The 19,541-nt window shown below is 44.0% G+C and overlaps 1 protein-coding gene across 6 annotated transcripts in view; it reads left to right on the top strand.

Annotated features, from left to right (window-relative positions):
• Positions 1-19,541, top strand: part of fhit (fragile histidine triad diadenosine triphosphatase) — a 1,241,405-nt gene that overhangs the window by 972,997 nt on the left and 248,867 nt on the right. For all 6 annotated transcript variants that reach the window (XM_078543628.1, XM_078543627.1, XM_078543626.1 and 3 more), the window contains one exon: positions 5,418-5,486. In XM_078543628.1, the coding sequence (XP_078399754.1) occupies positions 5,418-5,486 (69 nt within the window). The remainder of the gene's footprint in view (positions 1-5,417; positions 5,487-19,541) is intronic.

The following is a 19,541-nucleotide window of genomic DNA, read 5'->3' as shown; positions in this document are numbered from 1 at the left end:
ACTCCATTCCCTTTGAAATAAAGGCCAACATTCCATTTGCGTTCTCTATTATCTGCTGAACTTGTATGCTAGCTTTTTGTGATTCATGCACAAGGACCCCCAAATCCCTCTGTGCTGCAGTTTCCTGCAGCCTTTCTCCATTTAAATAATATTCAGCTCCTCTATTTTTCCTGCCAAAGTGCATAATGCCGCATTTTCCCACATTATATTCCATCTGCCAAATTTCTGCCCACTCACTTAACCTGTCTATATCGCTTTTCAGACTTAGTGTCATCCTCACCACTTGCCCTCTCACCTATTTTTGTGTCATCTGCAAACTTGGCGATAGTACATTAATTTCCTTCATCCATGTCATTAATACATATTGTAAATAATTGAGGCCTCAGCACTGATCCCTGTGGCACTCCACAGGTTGCCATCTGAAAATGCCCCCTTTATCCCAACTCTCTGCCTTCTATTAGTTAGACAATCCACTATCCATGCTAATATACCACTCCCAAAACCATGGGCTTTGTAAGTAGCTTTATGTGCGGTACCTTATCAAATGCCTTTTGGAAATCCAAATATATTACATCTATTGGTTCCCCTTTATCCAGCTTGTTAGCTCCTCAAAGAAAACATAAGAAATAGGAGCAGTAGAAGACCATACAGCCCATCATGCCCTCTCTGCCAGTCCACTGTTGGGGGGGTGGATTTAGATAGTTTGTCCTAGAACACAAATCAGGAGGAGCATTTGTGGTAATGGCGGAGAAGCAGAAACCTGTTGGCTGAAGGGCCAGCTCATGCGATTCCTTGACTGAAGACCATTAAGTTTAGATCTCATGAGTCCTGCAATTAAACAAAGGCTCTTACTTGAAAAGCAATGATTCATGCAGTCACAAAGCATATTGCACTGACTGTCATGGAGGACCCTAGTCAAGTATAGTCAAGTATAGATCCAGAAAACTGGATCTCAGCTTATTCTGGAGCATACTGAAATTCCATGAGGATCTGCAGTGGAGTCCTCAGTAACATTGCTCAATTGCACTGCAACAGTATCTCTAAGAAATGCTCAGGCCATTGCTATGGAGTAATTGGGTTCCACCCTCCAACAGACTTACTTGTCTGGAACATGCAAGTGGGCACAAGATGGATCGAAAGTAGCTGACATCGGGAATAGGGTGGAAGTCCCGGAATCGGGTCCCACCTAACATTTTTAAATGACTCCGAAATCAGCCCAACTGCACACAAATCTGGGCCTAAGTCTCCTAGGAGGCATGCTTCCAGTCTGCTATCTTGTTTAAATAGCCCAAGTACTAATTATGCACTAATTACTGCTGTCAGGGAAGCATTGACCTGAATGATCCTGCATCCTGCATTACTGATTACTGAATACCTATGCACTGATAAAGTGGAACGCCTTCTGATCATGTGTTCCATGGCATAGGAGCTCTGATCACTACATGGACATAAGTAATGTCCTGGATTTTGAAGAATTTAGTGATGTGGAAAAGAATCAGAATCCTCTGATTCTGCTGCCAGTTTCCGGGGGAAAGATGACAAAGCTATTTACCCTGGTGAGCAATGCTTCAGTGATATTTTGATGCATCTGTGCACAGCATTAACCAGTAACGTTGTGTCTCCTGTGGCAGTTTTGAATGAGCCTGAGGCACAAATGTTTATGGCAACTGTAATCTTTGCTGTCACTGTTGCCTGCAAGTTGGACAGCACACCTCTGACACTGCTTCCATGTAAAGTGATACCCTGAAATGCAGTTCTTCCATAGACTTCCATGTGGCTCTTTCTGGATGTATATGTCAAACTGGGTTAGTAACAGGAGATAAGGCAGCCTGCTTCTAATGCAAGTGAACTGCCTTGCCATCCATCATTTGTTCCTTCTCCAAGAAAAACTTAAAATAAAGAAGAATGATTCCACAAAATACCAACAACTTGCATGAATGTAGCACTGCTAACAGAATAAAATATCACATGGTGCTTCACAGGAGCATTATCAAACAAAATTTACCACCAAACCACATAAGGAGGTAAAAACAAAAAACTGCGGATGCTGGAAATCCAAAACAAAAACAGAAATACCTGGAAAAACTCAGCAGGTCTGGCAGCATCGGCGGAGAAGAGCAAAGTTGACGTTTCGAGTCCTCATGATCTGTTCTGTTGAAGGGTCATGAGGACTCGAAATGTCAACTTTGCTCTTCTCCGCCGATGCTGTCAGACCTGCTGAGTTTTTCCAGGTATTTCTGTTTTTGTTTCACATAAGGAGGTATCAGGGCAGATGACTAAAGCTTTGGCAAGAGGTAGATTTTAAAGTACATTGTAATGGAGAAAAGCGAGGTAGAGAGAAGGGAAATACAGAACTTAGGGCCTTGGCAGCTGAAGGAACGGCCACCAATGATGGAGCGATTAAAACCGAGGATGTTCAAGAGGCCAGAATTGGAGGAGTGCAGATCCCTCAAGAGTGTTGTAGAGGTTACAGAGTTATGGAGGTGTAAGACCATAGAGGTGTTTGCAAACAAGGATGAACATTTTCAAATCGAGGTATTGGTTAATGAAGAGCCAATGTAGGTCAGTGAGCATAGGGGTGAACAGGACTTTGCAAATTAGGGCATGAGCAACAGAGTTTTGGATCACTTCAAGTTTATGGGCGTGAATCGCGCTCTGCAATGCTGAGTGCTGCCAGGGCGGGGGCAGGAGGAGGGTGAGTGCGGAAGTTTGTGTATGCGCGCAAGTGTGTGCACTGAAAGCTCCCTGAAGGCACAGAGCTGCTTCAGGGAGCTGAAGATTTTTAAAAACACAAATAAAGAATTTGAAAATGTTATAAACATGTCCCTTATGTGACTCTGTCACATGAGCAAGGACATGTTATAAATGAGATTTGAACATTTTTATTGTATTTTTAATTCCTGTTGGAAACCTCATCCTGCCCGTGGATGAGGCTTCATAAAAAATCCAAAGGTTGGACAGACAGCAAAAAATTGCATTTAATTATGACTTTAATGACCTTAATAGGCCTGTTAATTGTCAGCGGGCACGCTGCTGACTACTGCGCATGCCCGTCAACTGAAATATCTCGTGAGTGCTCAATAATGTTGGGATGCTCACCCGACGTCAACGTGCGTCATTTTACGCTCGAGCGGGTTGAGCGTGCACCTGCCTGCTTAACAAAAAATCCTACACTATGGAATTCCCTTTTAGTTTTCAGAAATTCTGCAAACAAAAATATCCAGCAATCAAGAATTTAAGAACCCTACACTTCAAGCCTAAAGAACTAACGTCATTAAAGCTCAGAACATTTTTGGCCTTCAGTGTCAATTTTATACTGGCTCAACATATTCTCCTTAAAAGTTCATGACCTTGCATGCCGAATCATTTGAATGCAGTTCCTATTATTCAAATAACCTCACGCACAGACTATGGAAAACGATTGTAGGTATTTTAGCACTGTGTGTTTCTCTGGGGAATCTGGAATTTTGGATGGTTTCCTGGGGCTGATTTTTACATCCTGCGGGCGGGCGCGCACCCACCCAACCTGATCAGGTACAAAATCACATGAGAAGACATTGGGCGAGTGTCCCAACATTATCGTGCACTCGCGCGATATTTCACTCGGTGAGCGCATGCAAAAGTCAGAAGCGCGGCCGCTGACAATTAAGAGGGCAATTAAGCCATTAACAGCGCAATTGTCTCTGATTTTTCATGGCCCACCCAACCTTATGGTTGGCGGATGGGCGAATTGGCCAGACGGACTTTGCATCGTGCATCAAACTTCATCCAAGGGTGGGATGAAATTTCCGTTATAAAATAAAAACAAATGTCTGTGGGCACCATTTTTATTAGCTATATTTTCAGGTGATTGATTGTGATGCTTGGACATTTTTGTCAGCTTTTAAAAGCTTTATTTGTTGATTTATCAGGTCTGCAGCTCCCTGAGGCAGCATCCCTCAGCATGCTTTCTCTCAGCGCTCACCCATGGTGATGTCATCACCCACCCTCTTCCCGCCCCCATCCCAGCAGCACTGAGCCTTTCAGCATGCGTTTCACACAGGCTGGCCGTCAATTGACCAGCCAGCGTTTGACTTCAGAGAAAGTAAAACCAAATCAGACGAGGCCTAGAATGGGTTGCTGGTTCACTATCACCCATTTTCACCTTGCTTATCCTGAAATTGGTGCCCAACCAATTACAAGATTTTTGTCCCAGCCTGAAATTACTTCTCTTCCTTGCTGCCGTACTCTTGACTTTGTTTTTTCCTGTTGAAATAAGCAATGTTGAAATAGTTACTCGTTGAAACTACGCCGGTAGGCTTGAGGTGAGCATAGTAAGTGCTAGGCCAACCTTCAGCCTCTCGACTTGCCTGATTAAATTTGAAACGAAATTTGGCCATATTGTATTTTTTCTGTTCTTGTCTGTTTAATGACACCACTTCACCAGCATATTGAATCAGTTTATAATAGCGATAAGTCATAAGCAAATGGTACAAGGGAAAATATGTGTTTATTAGTTGGAGTTATTGAGCATTGTAGATGTGTCATTTAGTTTTTTTTTAATTACTTTGTACCATTTGTATTGCATTTTCCCCATTGGCAAAATCAGCTATTCCAAAATAGCTACTGCTTGACAACAGACCATATTACTTTAAAATCATTGTCAATGGTTCTTTTATCATTTGCAAGGAATCAACTAGGCTTGCCAGTTTTGCCATCCACAAGAAAAAGAGATCACATAAGTCCTTTCAGAAGAAGAATTCATATAACTGTTGGTAATTTCTATAGACTAAAGAAAGACTTTGAATAAATCTATCTTTCGCCCTTCTATTTCCCCCACCTTTTCAACTGTCATTATCTTTTGAGTGGTATCAAAAATATTTAAAAGGTGAATATTCAAACTCCAAAAGCAAATTTGCCTTTTATTAACACCGGAGTTTACAAACATTCTGTATTTACCTTGTGAAATGCTTTGCCTAGATAATGGCCAGGATTTTTCCTATGACAGGCAGGCTGGGCGGGACTGTGTCACATGAGTGGGGACATGCTTTTATATTTATGAAAATTAATTAATTTAATAAAAGCTTTAGGAAGCCTCATCCCGCTCGTGGATGAGGTTTCCTGAAAAACGCGAAGGCCGCTTGGGCTTTCCGCCTGCCTATCAATCTTAAGGTTGGACGGGCAGCGTTCTCAGGTGGCTCAATTGATTACTTAATGGCCTTAATAGGCTGTTTACATTTCGGCAGCCTGCAGCCGACTCCGGCGCATGCCCGCCAAACGAGATATCGCGATGGCGCGCGATGATGTCAGGATGCACGCCCGACGTCATCGCACGTCATTTTATGCATCGGTGTGTCGGGCCCATCCCTGCACGCCGACCTGAAGATTCTGCCCAGTGTGAATCAAATGATGATTTTTGTTTTCTTTCTTCCCTCCAGCATGTGCATGTTCACATTCTTCCAAGAAAGAAAGGAGACTTTTCAAGAAATGATGATGTCTACGTGGAGGTAATTTTCAAAGATAAATCTTAACATGGAAATTTTGTAAAGCTGTTCAATTAATTAATGGCCCAATTGAAGTCCACCCATGTGTTGCCAGCGGCAGAGTCATCTGCTGCCGCATGGGAAAACTGCCAGCTGCATGGAGTCGGCTTCCCTTTGGCCTCTGAGGGGAGACCATGAAAGCCCTGGGCTATTAGGCCAATGAAGCGGGTCACTGGCAGCAATAGTAGACACCCCCCCAGCTCTGAGGCTGCTGCTGTAGGGGTTCCCCCTCTGAATGCCAGGGCCTGACTGCTGGGCCCCAGCAGAAGAATGAAATGTCTTTCTCCCCTGCAAGGGTGCTTCAAGATGGTGGTGCCCTCTTGTTATCTTTGCCGCCTCAGCAGCAGCCACCTGTCCCGGGGGCGTTACTGAAGCTTCTGAGCTGCCAGCCTTCTGATTAGGTTGGCAGCATGGAGCACCTGCTTGCTGTCCTTATTTGGATAACTGGCCTGGTGGCGGCCAATTAAGAGGCTGCCACAGGAAGATGGCTGCAGCGGTTCTGCTGTGTGCCTCTGCAGGCTCTGGACCCACATATGGTCCTGACACCAGAACTTACCCCCTTCAAGAAAATCCTGGCCATGTAATTTTGATTTTGGGGATTGCAGTACCTACTTTGCAGCCAACTCAGGGTTATTGAAACAGCACAGTTTGTTTTTCCCACGTGACAAAAGATAACAATCTAATGAGTAATATTACAAACTCAGACCCACATCTTAATCCAGGATTCTATTATGGGAAAAAGGTCTGCTAAATAAGAAAATTATTTCCTACCTTTTACATAAGTAATGGTTAAAGTTCATTCCCAGTAATACATACTGGCCACATACAAAATTCCTAGCTTCCTGAGTAATTTGAGTGAATTGTACCAATTTCACTAAATAGAATTGTTGATTCAAACATAGTAGTTAAATGTAAACTTCTATTTCAGACATGTGATGTTTTCCGACTGCCTTACATTTAATATTTAACATAGTAAACACTGTCACTCTACTGTCAGATGTTATCTTTATCAGGAGGTTATTCAGAAGTCAAGTCACTTTTGTGTAGTGCATGTTCTTGTGAAATGTTATTTTGTGCAGTAGCATCACCTCATCTATATCACAGAGCTGCCACTGAAGTTGGGTCTGTCAGTGAAAGCAGTCTGCGATATTAAATGAATATTGCATTGAATGATTCCAACATTTTTAAAGTAGCTGTTTTTGTTTGAGGTTGTTTGAAATGTTAGTTCAGGCATCATTTTCATTTAAATGCAAACCATTTCTTGGCAAACAGATTGAGATAGACCTTGACTTTGTGTGATTGTCTGAAATAGGTACCTGCAAATCGTCAGCTCGTTTTACATCTCTCCCACTTTTTATTTCCAGAGAGGTCAGTGGAACTAAAAATCGTGGGAAATGTAATATGGGCTGCTGACTTGCTATTACCTGTTTTACATTTGTGCACAAAGTCGAGATCTATCCCATTGTATGTTTACCATTATTTTACTGTGCTTTAGGATCAGATTGGTATTAAAACAACAATAGCTTCTCTGAATAGTTTTTTTGGAATATTTCAAACAGTCTGGTTGCACTCAGGATTGGCTTGAAAATTGATGGACAAAGTATTTATAATTACCCTTTAAATTTTCCTTGGTTAGTTTAAGCTGGGCTAAAACATCCATAATGAAAACATTCCTATAGCTGACGACTTTTAAGGTTTGAGACTGATTACGTTATCTGATAAAACTTGCTGCCCATCATACTGTGGTACACAAACACAGAATGTAGGAGTTCAATGTGGAGAAGTGTGGTCTAATAAGGCAGGATAGTATAGTATAAATGGCACAATTCTGTAAAGTGTATATGAGGAAAGAAATCTTGGTATCCATATACACAAATATTTAAAAGCGGCAGGGAAAGTTGATACGGTAACTTAAAAGTAACAAATGCACATGTGTTGCTTGGATTTATACAGTGAGGAATAGAATATAAAACAAAGAGATCATGATAGAACCTTAAAAACCACTGGTAAAACTTTAGCTTGAGCAAGATGAACACCATACTTCAGGAAAGATGTAAAGGCCTTAGAAAGGGTATAGTGGAGCATACAAAAACAGGTTTACCAAGAATGAGGAACTTCAGTTATAAAGAGTGGTGGCAAAGTATGGACCATTCTCCTTGGAACAGAGAAGATTCAGAGGTGATTGAAATGATGAGAGCAAATCAGAAAAAAAAAACCTATTCCCTCTTGTAAGTGGATCAATAACTAGAGGTCATGGATTCAAAATCATTGGAAAATAATCTTGAGGGGAGATGCAAAGTAATTTTTGATTCAGAAAGTTACCAGGAGCTGAAAATTGCTACCTGAAAAGTGCTGACTCATAAATAATTTTAAAAGGGAGTTGAGCAGGTACTGCAGTATTGGAAGCTCACAGGGTTAGAGACAAAAAAGCAGGGATATGGGACTAAGCAAGACTGCTTTTTCAAAGGTCCGAATGCTCTCTGCTTCTTCCTTGAGCAGAGGCTTGAACAATGCCCATCCACAACCACCCCTGCCTGGCTGAACTTGTTCTCTCATTGAACAATTTTCCTTTAACACGTCTCACTTCCTCCAAATAAAACCCATGTGGCCATGGATCCACATGGGCCCCAGTTAAGTCTATCTTTGTGTGGGTATGTGGAACATTCCTTGTTCCAGTCCTACTCCGGCCTCCTCCCACAACTCTTTTTCTGGTACATTGATGACTGTATTGGTGCCACGTCCTGCTCTTGTCTAGAACTGGAAAGATTTAGCGATTTTGCTTCCAATTTCCACCCCCCTCTCATCTTCACATGGTCCATCTCTGATACTTCCCTTTCCTTTCTTGACTTCTCTGTCTCCATTTCTGGTGATAGGCTGTCCACCAATTTTCATTACAATCCCATCGACTGCCTCAGCTACCTCGACTGTACCTTCTCACGCCCTGCTTCCTGTAAGGACTCCTGTAAGATTTTCACTCAACCAGGCTCTGCAGTCAAAAGATTACCTTCAGCCATTTCCGCCAACTCCAGCATGATGCCACCACCAAACATATCTTCCCTTCACCTACCCTGTCAGCACTCCATAAGGACCATTCCCTCTGTGACACCCTGGTCCACTCCTCCATCACCCCAACACCTCATCCCCTTCCCACTCAATGGCAGAAGGTGTAACACCTGTCTCTTTACCTCCTCCCTCCTCACTGTCCAAGGCCCCTAACACTCCTTTCAGGTGAAGCAGCAATTCACTTGCACTTCTCTCAATTTAGGCTACTGTATTCGCTGTTCACAATGTAGTCTTCTCTACATCCGGGAGACTAAACTCAGACTGGGTGACCCCTTTGCGGAACACCTATGCTCAGTCTGCAAACATGACCTCAACCTTCTGGTCACTTGCCATTTCAATTCACCATCTTGCTCTCATGCTCACACTTCCATCCTTGGCCCGTTGCAATGTTCCAGTGAAGCCCAACGCAATCTGGAGGAACAGCATTCTGGACTTAACATTGAGTTCAACAACTTCAGACCATGAACTCTGTACTCCATTTTGATCTATTTTTTTCTTTTCCCCAACCCCCTCCCCCCACAGGGCCAGCCTGTAACTTGTTCTTATGTTTTGCTTTCAGAGAACACTGACCCTTGTTCTGCTATTGATACGTGCTACCATCTGACCTTTAGGCCACTATTAGCACTTTCCTTAGTCTTTAAGGCTATCATTAACACTTTCTTTGTCTTGTGTTCATGACAGTTTTGTCAAATCTCTCCTGAGCATCCTCCTATCCCTGACCTTCTATTTCACGTCTGCCATCACACTTCTACCTCACTTCAGCTCTGAAGAAGAGTCACATGGACTTGAAAAGTTAACTCTTTTTCTCTCTCCCATAGATGCTGCTAGAACTGCTGAGTTTTTCCAGCATTTTTTGTTTTTATCTCAGCCTATTTCTCAGTGGCTATTTGAAAAGCAACATCAGTAAATGCCTCTAGGGGGAGATGGTGGTGTAGTGGTAATGTCACTGGACTGGTAAGCCAGAAGCCCAGGCTGATGCTCTGGCGACACTTATTTAAATCCCACCATAATGGCTGGTGGAAATTAAATTCAATTAACCTTAAGAATCTTGCATTCAATGCCAGTCTCAGTGATGGTGACCATGAAATTATAAATTGTTGTTAAAAGTTCAACTGGTTCACTAATGTCCTTTAGGAAAGGAAATCTGCTATCCTTGCTGGTCTGGCCTACATGTGACTCCAGGCTCACAGCAATGTGGTTGACTCTTAACTGCCCTCGTAATTGCTAAGGGCAATTAGGGATGGGCAACAAATGCTGGCCTTGCCAGGAACCCACATCTCAAGAAAGAATAAAGAAACAAAGAAGGCTGCTTTACTTTCTCAGGCAAGGTTTGCTCAGGGGTGAGAAAGGTGCAAAAGATAGTCAGCATTTAAAATCTGATGACCTACATATGATACTCCCTTGCTGATGTAACTTGTGAAGCAAGGCCATGTTAGATCAAGAAGTAAATGGTAGATTATGCTGAAACAGTGGTTAAACAAATGAGAACATGAATCACTTCCTTCCTCTTTCCAAGTACCCTATCAGATATCCACAATGAAGAATGCTATATTATGCTCTGGTTATAATCCATTCATTAATTCATGTACAATTTAAAAACAAAACTTTGGTGTGCCCTCTTCTTTGACCTTAACTTTAATACAATGGGATTTCCTGTTATCTGTTTTACTGCACTATGAGTGGATTGATAAGAGAAGAAGATTCAGCTGTTATTTACTACCCAGTTATTTACTACCAAGGATGTTTCTCTGCTGTCTGGATGTTTTGATGGCTCTTTCAGATAATTACGGCAGTGTCATTCCCAGTAAAGGCATGTCATATTCATAACTTTAAACATGGACTTAATTCAGTAGAGAATTTTCTGATTCTTCATTTGCTTTTAAAAATGGACATTAAAAGGTGACTAAGATGGCTGCTGATGGTCAGGTACAATTTCAGCACAGACTACTTCAACTTGCCAGAAAGTTTCTAATTGAATGATTATGACTGGAGTGCCTCCTACTTGAATGGACATAACAGGACAAAATCATTTGTGGAATTCACACCATGTGTTATCTTTGGACTTATCCAGAACTCAAGTCCAGTCTTCATGTTGCTGAATTTGAAACCTAACAAAAGAGACCTGCGGAAACCAGTCAATCATAAGTAGGTGTGAATGGCCACTATCCATCTTCCATTGTGTAGCAATGTCTTCTCGCTTCAATCATTCTGGTTTGACAATAGAAGTATTGATCATGTGACTGAAACTGTCTTCAGATAACAAACCTTATTATTCCAAAAACCAGAGAGAAACCAGTCAGCCTGTGAACAACAGCTGCAGAGACACCAGCAGATAAGACAGTAACATCTTTGCCTTTTAAAGCCTGGTGACTGCAATTTCTTAAAGTCTCCCAGCTGTTTCTTTTCAAGTCCACCAGTACAGAAACTTGACTTTGGTAAGAAGACTACAAGTAACTAACTTTGTGACCTGCTGAATAATCCATCTCTTCAAGGGAATCCTGCAATAATCCAGATATATGACTCAAGCTATTGAACCCACTTAGACTACCCTTCAGGTGTGAAGCACTTTCATCCACTGGGTGTGCAACATATGCTTCTTTCCTAAGATGAGCCAAACACAAACTGTTTCTTTATTTGTAATTGGTAAAAGTGCACTATCCTCTTTAACTGTATTTTTCTCAAGAGAGAGAGAGAGAGAGTGTGTGTGTGTGAGTGACATAGGGCAGAATCATCCCAGATTTGCACTAAGTGCGGTAGTAGGTGGGTAAAATGACGTCTTACCCGCTGGCCACAAGGGCGGTTTTTCACGCTGTACAATCCCAAACCAGTTGCATTAATTATGCATTCCTGGGATACATGCCGTTTCCATTGGGTGGTGGGGGGGTGGGGTTGTGTGGGGGGGTTGAGGTGGGGGGTGGTCTCCAATTCCCCTGCCACACTGTCATTTTTGCTGCTTCATCACACCAGCACCAGATTTAAAGTACAGGTGAGCTCAATGCACCCAGCCCGGGACCGCAGCAAAGAACACATGGCCCCAAAAGGCAAGAAGACTGCAGCCCTCAAGCAGCTTTTGGATGCTGTGGAGGCCCGCTGTGATGTCCTCTGCCCCTGCTCTGCTCGAGGGGCAACTACATTGCCACTCAGGCTTGGTAGGCGATGGCAGTGTTGACCAGTGCCAATGTTGCACAGAAGAGATTGGCCATCCAATGCAGATAAATTATGAATGATCTCATTCATGTAGCCAGGGTATGGAAACCATTTCATCACTCTGAACTCATACACTCAAGCCCATCGCACATTCACTGGCATCTCACTCACTGCCAGCTCAAGGGACATCACCACCCATTCTCACACACTTAGCCTCACATGTCTATTTGGCCTCATCTCCTCTGGAGACTGCCTCCTCAGCCCTCACCATCTTGAGGCCACTTGCACAGATCAACATGTGTCCCCTCACACACCCTGGGATACCCTCCTTCCCCAGTACAGCTCTCGTCCTACAGCCTCTTCCCTTGTTCTTCCCCATCCCCAAGCAAGACCTTGCGCTGCAGCCATTGAAAAGCCACCCATATATGGCTGATCTGGTAGATAGAGACCTACCCATGATGTGCTGCTGTGTGCGAAGCCTGGCACTGATGACTACGAATGCTGACTGCAGCAAGGTAGACAAAGAAACCTTGAAGTCCTGAGTGAAGTGCAGCCTGCCAATTGCATGCCTTATATATGCTGTTGTGAAGCACATTGGTGTGTTTTCGCTCCAACGTGGGCGGACGATCCAGTGGAGGGGGGATTGAGTCCGGCGGGCTGGCCTAATAATGATGTGCTGATGTATTACAATGAGGTTCCTAACATCCGATGGCAGGGAAAATGACCCGCCATCGGTGGGCGGAGCGGGCAATCGCAAACTGGTTTCGCAACGTCGTGAAAACAATTTTTGGCCTTCGCGCCATATTTGGCTCATGCCACCAAACACGCCCGACACCGATGGGCATGGAAAATCTCAGCCATAATGATAGACTTTTGGGGTGAATGCTTGAATAAATAATGCTCTTTATTTAACACAAAAGTTTGCTCCTGGTTATTCCAAATGACCCCACATTCTGGGGCTGAGGAGCAAACATATTTCCTTTTCGAAACCGCATTGATTGTGGATGGTAATGAAAGGGAATTGGGATTTCTGTTCTCTCATCCCTGTCCATAGCAGCTGGTTCTGTGTTCTGGTCTGGACACAGCATCTGGTTCCAGACAAATCTTACTGCTCCAAAAGCACAGTCAGAAGTCAACCAGCTTCCTCTGTTGTTTTTTTTTAAAGGTCCTTAGCAGCTTTGCCATTAATGTAAGGGATTGAAATCTGTTACTATGAAAACTCATGAGGTCAGATGAGTGTCTGGGGTCTCCACATTCCTCTCCATTAGTTTATACTTTGTGTAATTCACTGTACATGAGGTGTATGCATTCTGACCCATGTCATTCTGCCCTGCATTGTTCTTTAACCTCAAAGGTAAGTGTATATTGTGGGATGTCCCACTGGATTCTGAAAGTTTCCAAGTTTAAGACTAGACTGAGCAAATGCAGACCCAGTGCAAATGCCCTGGGTCATGGTATGGGATACAATGGTAGAGATGCTGAAGTGAGATCAATAGTGGAACTAAGGACACACCGTTCGCATTAACAGACTTCAGCTGTGTGCGAGGAGAGCAAATGGCTGTAAATGGGTATTTCTGGTGGTATGGAGCTTGAGTATATGTGGGAATGCACTTTTCCCTGACCCAATTAGGCATCATTTCTGATTGAGATAAGGAGCCTTAATAACATAGAGAAGACCATTCATGTCCCAGTAATCAGTAGCTGAGAAAGCCTGGTAATAATGTAAGAGTACCATGAACATTTTTACCTACTTCTAACTGCCACTAATATATTCAGAAACAAAAATAAAAATAGCTGGAAAAACTCAGCAGGTCTGCCACATCTGCGGAGAGGAATACGGTTAACGTTTCGAGTCCGTATGACTCTTCATCAGAACGAAGGAAAAATAGAAAAGAGGTGAAATATAAGCTGGTTGAGGGGGGTGGGACAGGTAGAGCTGGATAGAACGGAGTGCGGCAAGTTCAGAAAGAGACAGGTTAGAGTGGGTGAGAGGAGCAGAGAAATTGAGACGACTGATATCACGCCGACAGTTCTCAATGAAAAGATCAAGAGCAGGTAAGAATCCAGAGGGAGGGGTCCAGGTGGAGGGAGAACATTGGAGGCGGGTAAAAGGATCTGTTGAACGGGAAGAGGACCCCTGCTCAAAGAAGTGAGCACGGAGACCAAGGTGGCGGAAGAAGAGTTCAGCATCGTGCCGAGCCCGAAATTCATTGAGATGAGGGCGTAAGGGTATGAAACTGAGTCCTTTGCTGAGCACTGAATGTTCAGCATCAGAGAGGGGAAGGTCAGGGGGTATAGTGAATACACAGCTGGGGCTGAGATTGGAAGACGGGATGGGGTCAGAGGGATGGGCAGGGGTGGAGGATTCTGGATGGGCGTTGGTGTCAATGAGTTGTTGGAGCTTGCGTTCCTTTGCACCTGAAAGAAAGAGACAAAGTTTCTCTCTCCGTTCAACGGATCCTTTTACCCATCTCCAATCTCTCCCTCCACCTGGACCCTTCCCTCTGGATTCTTATCTGCTCTTGATCTTTTCATTGAGAACTGTTGGCGTGACATCAGTCGTCTCAATGTCTCTGCTCCTCTCACCCACTCTAACCTGTCTCTTTCTGAACTTGCCGCACTCCATTCTATCCAGCTCTACCTGTCCCATCCCCCAACCAGCTTATATTTCACCTCTTTTCTATTTTTCCTTAGTTCTGATGAAGAGTCATACGGACTCGAAACGTTAACTGTATTCCTCTCCGCAGATGCTGTCAGACCTGCTGAGTTTTTCCAGCTATTTTTATTTTTGTTTCAGATTTCCAGCATCCTCAATATTTTGCTTTTATACTAATATATTCAGTGTTTTTCATGTGTCTTTTTGATGAATTTTATTTTAAAAAATAATAAACAATTGAACTATATAATATATATTGTAGTAATGAACAAATGCATGGCAATAAGTCTGAGGGCATAGCTCAGTGTTGGAGTTTTGCTGAATTGTAAAACACTTGAACTGTGCTCTTGTGGCTTTTATTATCATTACAAGTACCTGGATGAATTACTGCATTGCCAGCCCTCTGCTATCTGGATGTAATCAGCATATAAAACTAATGCAAGACCTGTGATTTTTAACAAGGACACCTCATTTAAAAATTTGCAGCCAATGTCTTGGGTGGGTGAACAAAACATTGATTGCACACTGTCATTTCCACCAGATTGTAGCAAAGTACTTATGTTCTGCAAGTTTTTTTGAAATTACTGTCATGATTTATAAAGACACATAGGCAGCCATGTGGCATCATGCAAACTATATTTTATGACAGTACTGGGAACAGGAAGAATTGAAACTTGGCTAAAAAACAAGTGCTGGTTGAAAAATGTGCTGTCAATGTGATGATAATGATTGTGATTTTGAGTTATAGGCCTGTAAGGCAACGGCAGTAACGAGGTTCAGTGGCTGGCTTTTTAAAGTTTCTTGCTTGGTGCTAAGTCTGGCAGTAAATCTGCCCAAGATATTGCATTGGTGCAATAGCATAATCTTCACTGCTGATATAAGGATAATAATGACAGCAAAATTCTGCGCCAAGTTTCAGTCGGGTGGTTTCACACTCAAAACTAAAAATGAACACTTCATCAGGGGGTTATTTATTACCACTAGTGAAAATGTGTGGTAAATGACATCAAACCATAAATAGCTACCCATTCGACAGGAGAACTTGTGGTTCAAGATGTGCTGAACCAGAATGGGCTATTTTGAGCCAAGCAAAGGGCCTCAACCTCAGGAAACTCAATGACCTTCTGAGAGAATATCACAATGGAAATGAATGTTTTCTGCTCAGTAAAGTGGAATGAAACTGGGTGGTTGGCAGGAACCATCTCAGTGACAAGAGAAAGGGTAATTTGGGTGAATACCTTGAGCAAGTTTGAAACCCTGACAAGAATCGTGAGGGTTGACTGGTTCTCATCCTTTATTGCTGTGGAGGAATTTGGAATGCAATGGAAGCTGGCTGTAGAATTAGTCCAGGGAGTAAAGATCTGTTTAGTGTTAAATGCACAAAGTATCTGATACTCATTGGAAAAAAGTAACTTGTGTTGATACTTGTTGAATTGAAACGCCTGTGCTCATTCCAATTGCATTGTAACTATAGTTCAGAAGTCAGATTGCTGATAATCATTTGATGAACCAAATGACCATATAATCTTGCTGTGAATATAAATGAGAGAACATGGTTGTAAGGTCTATGAAAAATTGCTGGGAAAGTTCACTGTGCAATCTTCCCAGTTCAGTGTACATACAAGTACACTATTATTGCCCTCGTCCCTCCCTCCCACTGATAAAGCCATCTCAGTCATGTTATTCTGAAGGAAAGTTAACTGCTTATTCTTTTCTTTAAGAGTTTTGTGTCACGGGGTGGTTGGGCGGTGGGGGGTGGTGGGGGGTGGAGGGTTGGTGTTGCTAGGGTATAATTAGAGAGAAATATTATAGTCTTTTTGTCCCCTATTCTTCTTCTTCTGCTTCCTGAACTATCTTTACAACCTTAGTCTTGAGAGGGCATTCTAGTAGCAGCACTGCTCTCCATTTATTTCCCAAGTGTACAGTTGCTTGCAAATGGTACAAAGTGACTCCCAATATATAATGTATATGCAGACAGACTTGACAGTTTGGCTACTACACAGGCATGAAATACTGCATCGTCAGGACTTCTGAAATATACCAAGATATACGGTAGGAGTGTATGCATGCTGATGTCATGACATGGTGTTAGGAAGTCAAGCTAGGTAACTTGCCATTGCTGTTTGTTTGAGCCAGTCACACCATTGGCAGCCCAGAAGATTGAGCAAAAACAAGGAATAATGTTTTTCTAAATTTTTCGGGGAGCACTTCTCCTACCTGCACCTCAACCTGGAGCAATGTCTGAAGCGCTCATGATTCACCAAGGAGGTGGTCATTGTGCTACCTCCTTCAATAGGCCCTTCAGCAGGGCAAGGGCAGTAGCAGTTTGGGCTGCATTGACTGCTCGCGACAACAATGGCACTGGTGTCATCCTGAAAGAGGACAGCAGGTTTGTGCTCCAGGAAGCCATTGGCACTCCCCCAGGGCAGCACCTCAGCAATCATAGTAATCTCTGGGAGGGCAGTTTGCTGGACTGTTGTGTGAGCCTGCATGCTCATTTGAGCACTAAGATTAGCAACCATGATGTCAGCTGTCTGACTCTGCGTCACAGCAAGTATGGATCTCATGACCTTCATCTGAGCTTCCAAAACAGCACTGAGACATTGAGTGAATACCACCTGTGATTCAGTGGATGCTGTGACACTGGCAACCAGACTCTGCACCAAAGTTAGCTTTGCAAGTGCTGCATTAGAATTAGCCATTACTTACACACTGGAAAGCATGATACCTGTGCTACGTCGCAACCAGACTCCTCCATGCTCCTTGAGAGTGGCAAGAGACTTGCTGGCCTCGTCTGAGTATCCTGTAGCAGAACTTGTTTGTGACCTTGCCCTCCGGGGAGCTGGTACGTGGACTTTCCTTTCCACCTGGCCTGGCTGCAGTGCACCCATGTCCACAAGAGGAGTACAGTCTCCTCCAGCGGGCTGAGGGGATCAGGCATGCCTCTCCCCTCTGGTTCTGCTTTGCTCCCTATAGTTGGGCCACCTTGCCTTGCAAGAGAGAGGGAAGAATGTCAGTGAATGTGTGCAGGTCATTGAGAGGGTGCAGAGGCGATTTACCAGTATAGTTCCAGGGATGAGCGATTTTAGCTATGAGACTAGACTAGAGAAGCTGGGGTTGTTCTCCTTGGAGCTTGGGAGGTTGAGGGGGCTTTGATAGAGGTGTACAAGATTATAATAGGTTTAGATAAAGTACATAAAGAAAAGCCGTTCATATTAGCTGATGGTACAAGGACGGTTTAAGGTTTTGGGCAAGAGGTATGTGAGGAAGAACGTTTTTATGCAGCAAGTAGTAGTGACCTGGAACTCACTACTGATGGGGTTGGTGGAAGCAGAGACATTCAATGATTTCAAAAGGAAAAGGTTAGGAACATAAGGGAAATAAACTTGCCGGGCTATAGGGAATGGTTCCAGGGATGATGAACTTCTGTTATGAAGATCGATTGGATAAGTTGGGACTGTTTTCCTTGGAGAAGAGAAGGCCAAGAGGAAATTAGATAGAGGCATTCAAAAGCCTGAGGGGTCTGGATGGAGCATATAGGAAGAAACTGTCCCCACTTGTGAAAGGATCCGGAATGAGAGAGAGCAGATTTAAAGAACTGGCAAAAGAAGCAAAAGTGGTATGAGAGAAAACCTTTAACCGCAGCAAGTGGTAGGGATCTGGAGTGCACTGCCTGAGACTGTGGTGGAGGCAGGTTCAATCAAGGCATTCAAAAGGGAATTAGACTGTCATCTGAAAGGATAGAATGCGCAGGGTTACAGGGAGAAGGCAGGGGAATGACACTAGATGAATTGCTCGTTCGGAGCAGCCTCCTCCTGTATTGTAAAATTTCTGTGATTCTGTGGGATAGAGCAGGGAAATGGAACTGACTAAATTGTTGTACAGAGAGTCAGCATGGACTTGATGGACTGAATGGCCTACTTCTGTGCCTTAATGACTCTATGGTCCATAACTCCTGAGCTCCCTAGCATCAGACTTGGGGGTACCCCAGAGATGCCTTGGGGAATCCCTCTGGGAAGTTCCCAGGTAAGGGTTTGCATGGCAATTGTCCAGAAGTGCACGCTTCCTCTGGATAATTGCTCTGCGCTGGGAACCATCTAAAAATGCAGTTTAAATCGTAAACTTCAGATGGTTCTGCCAGGGTTATACCAATAGTTAATCAGAAAAGGTTAGAATTAAAACCACTTCTAACATCTGAGTAACTATTTTAAAGACCCAGACAGACCCCATGGGACTCCCCCACACCCCAACACACCCCCGGCCAACATGGGACTCCCCCCACCCGCCGACCTCCGACACCCCCCACCCCCCAAACTCTGACATCTCCAACCTCCGACACCCCTGACCTCCAACCCCCTGATCCCCAAACTCCGACCGCCCCCAACTTCCTATGCCCTCTCAACCCCCGACACCCCCCACCCCTCTGATCCCTCGACCTTCAATCCCTTCCCACCCCCCGACCTCCCAACATCTGACGCCCCCCCCAGCCTGCGACTGCCACCCCCACCCCCCCCCTGGACCTCCGACCAATACCCCCAACCCCCCAGACCTCCGATCGACCGCCCCCGACCTCTTACCGACCCCCCCACCACCATGGACCTCCAACCAACCTCCCACCCCCACGGACACCACCCCCCCAACCCCACAAATCCTGTGCACTTACCTTAGACACTTAGCTTCTCCCCGTCCCGTCAATTTCCCTGGCCCTTTAAACTTACCTGCTTTACGGCAGCAAGCGTCATAAAATAGGGGGTGTGGCCTCCTTGAATCCACTGGAGCTACACTTCCCTGGGGCCTGCACGGAGTCTTTCAATGCAGGCCCCAGGCAGCTCTGGCGAACGGAAGTGGCAACATAATTTTCAAGACTAGGTAAATAGGTATTAATTTCTTCTAATTCCTGCACGACAGCACTTTCCAACAATAGTCGGAGGTTACAGCCCTTGTAACTAAACACTGACTCGATACTGCATTCTAAGATATGTTGCTGTGCTGATATTTAAGCTGGTGCTAGATTACATGATGGTGCTTCTTGCTGACGGGTCTGCAGCAGCTTTCTTATGAGGCTGCACTGGCTGGCCAGGCAGCAGTTTTTGAGTATGTGAAAGCAGGAAATTGGAAGGGGAGGCTTTTTTTCATTCATTCACGGAATGTGG

Source organism: Cetorhinus maximus, chromosome 6 (assembly GCF_964194155.1).
Source record: "Cetorhinus maximus chromosome 6, sCetMax3.hap1.1, whole genome shotgun sequence".
Taxonomy (NCBI): Eukaryota; Metazoa; Chordata; class Chondrichthyes; order Lamniformes; family Cetorhinidae; genus Cetorhinus; species Cetorhinus maximus.
This window is presented reverse-complemented; position numbering and strand designations above follow the sequence as displayed.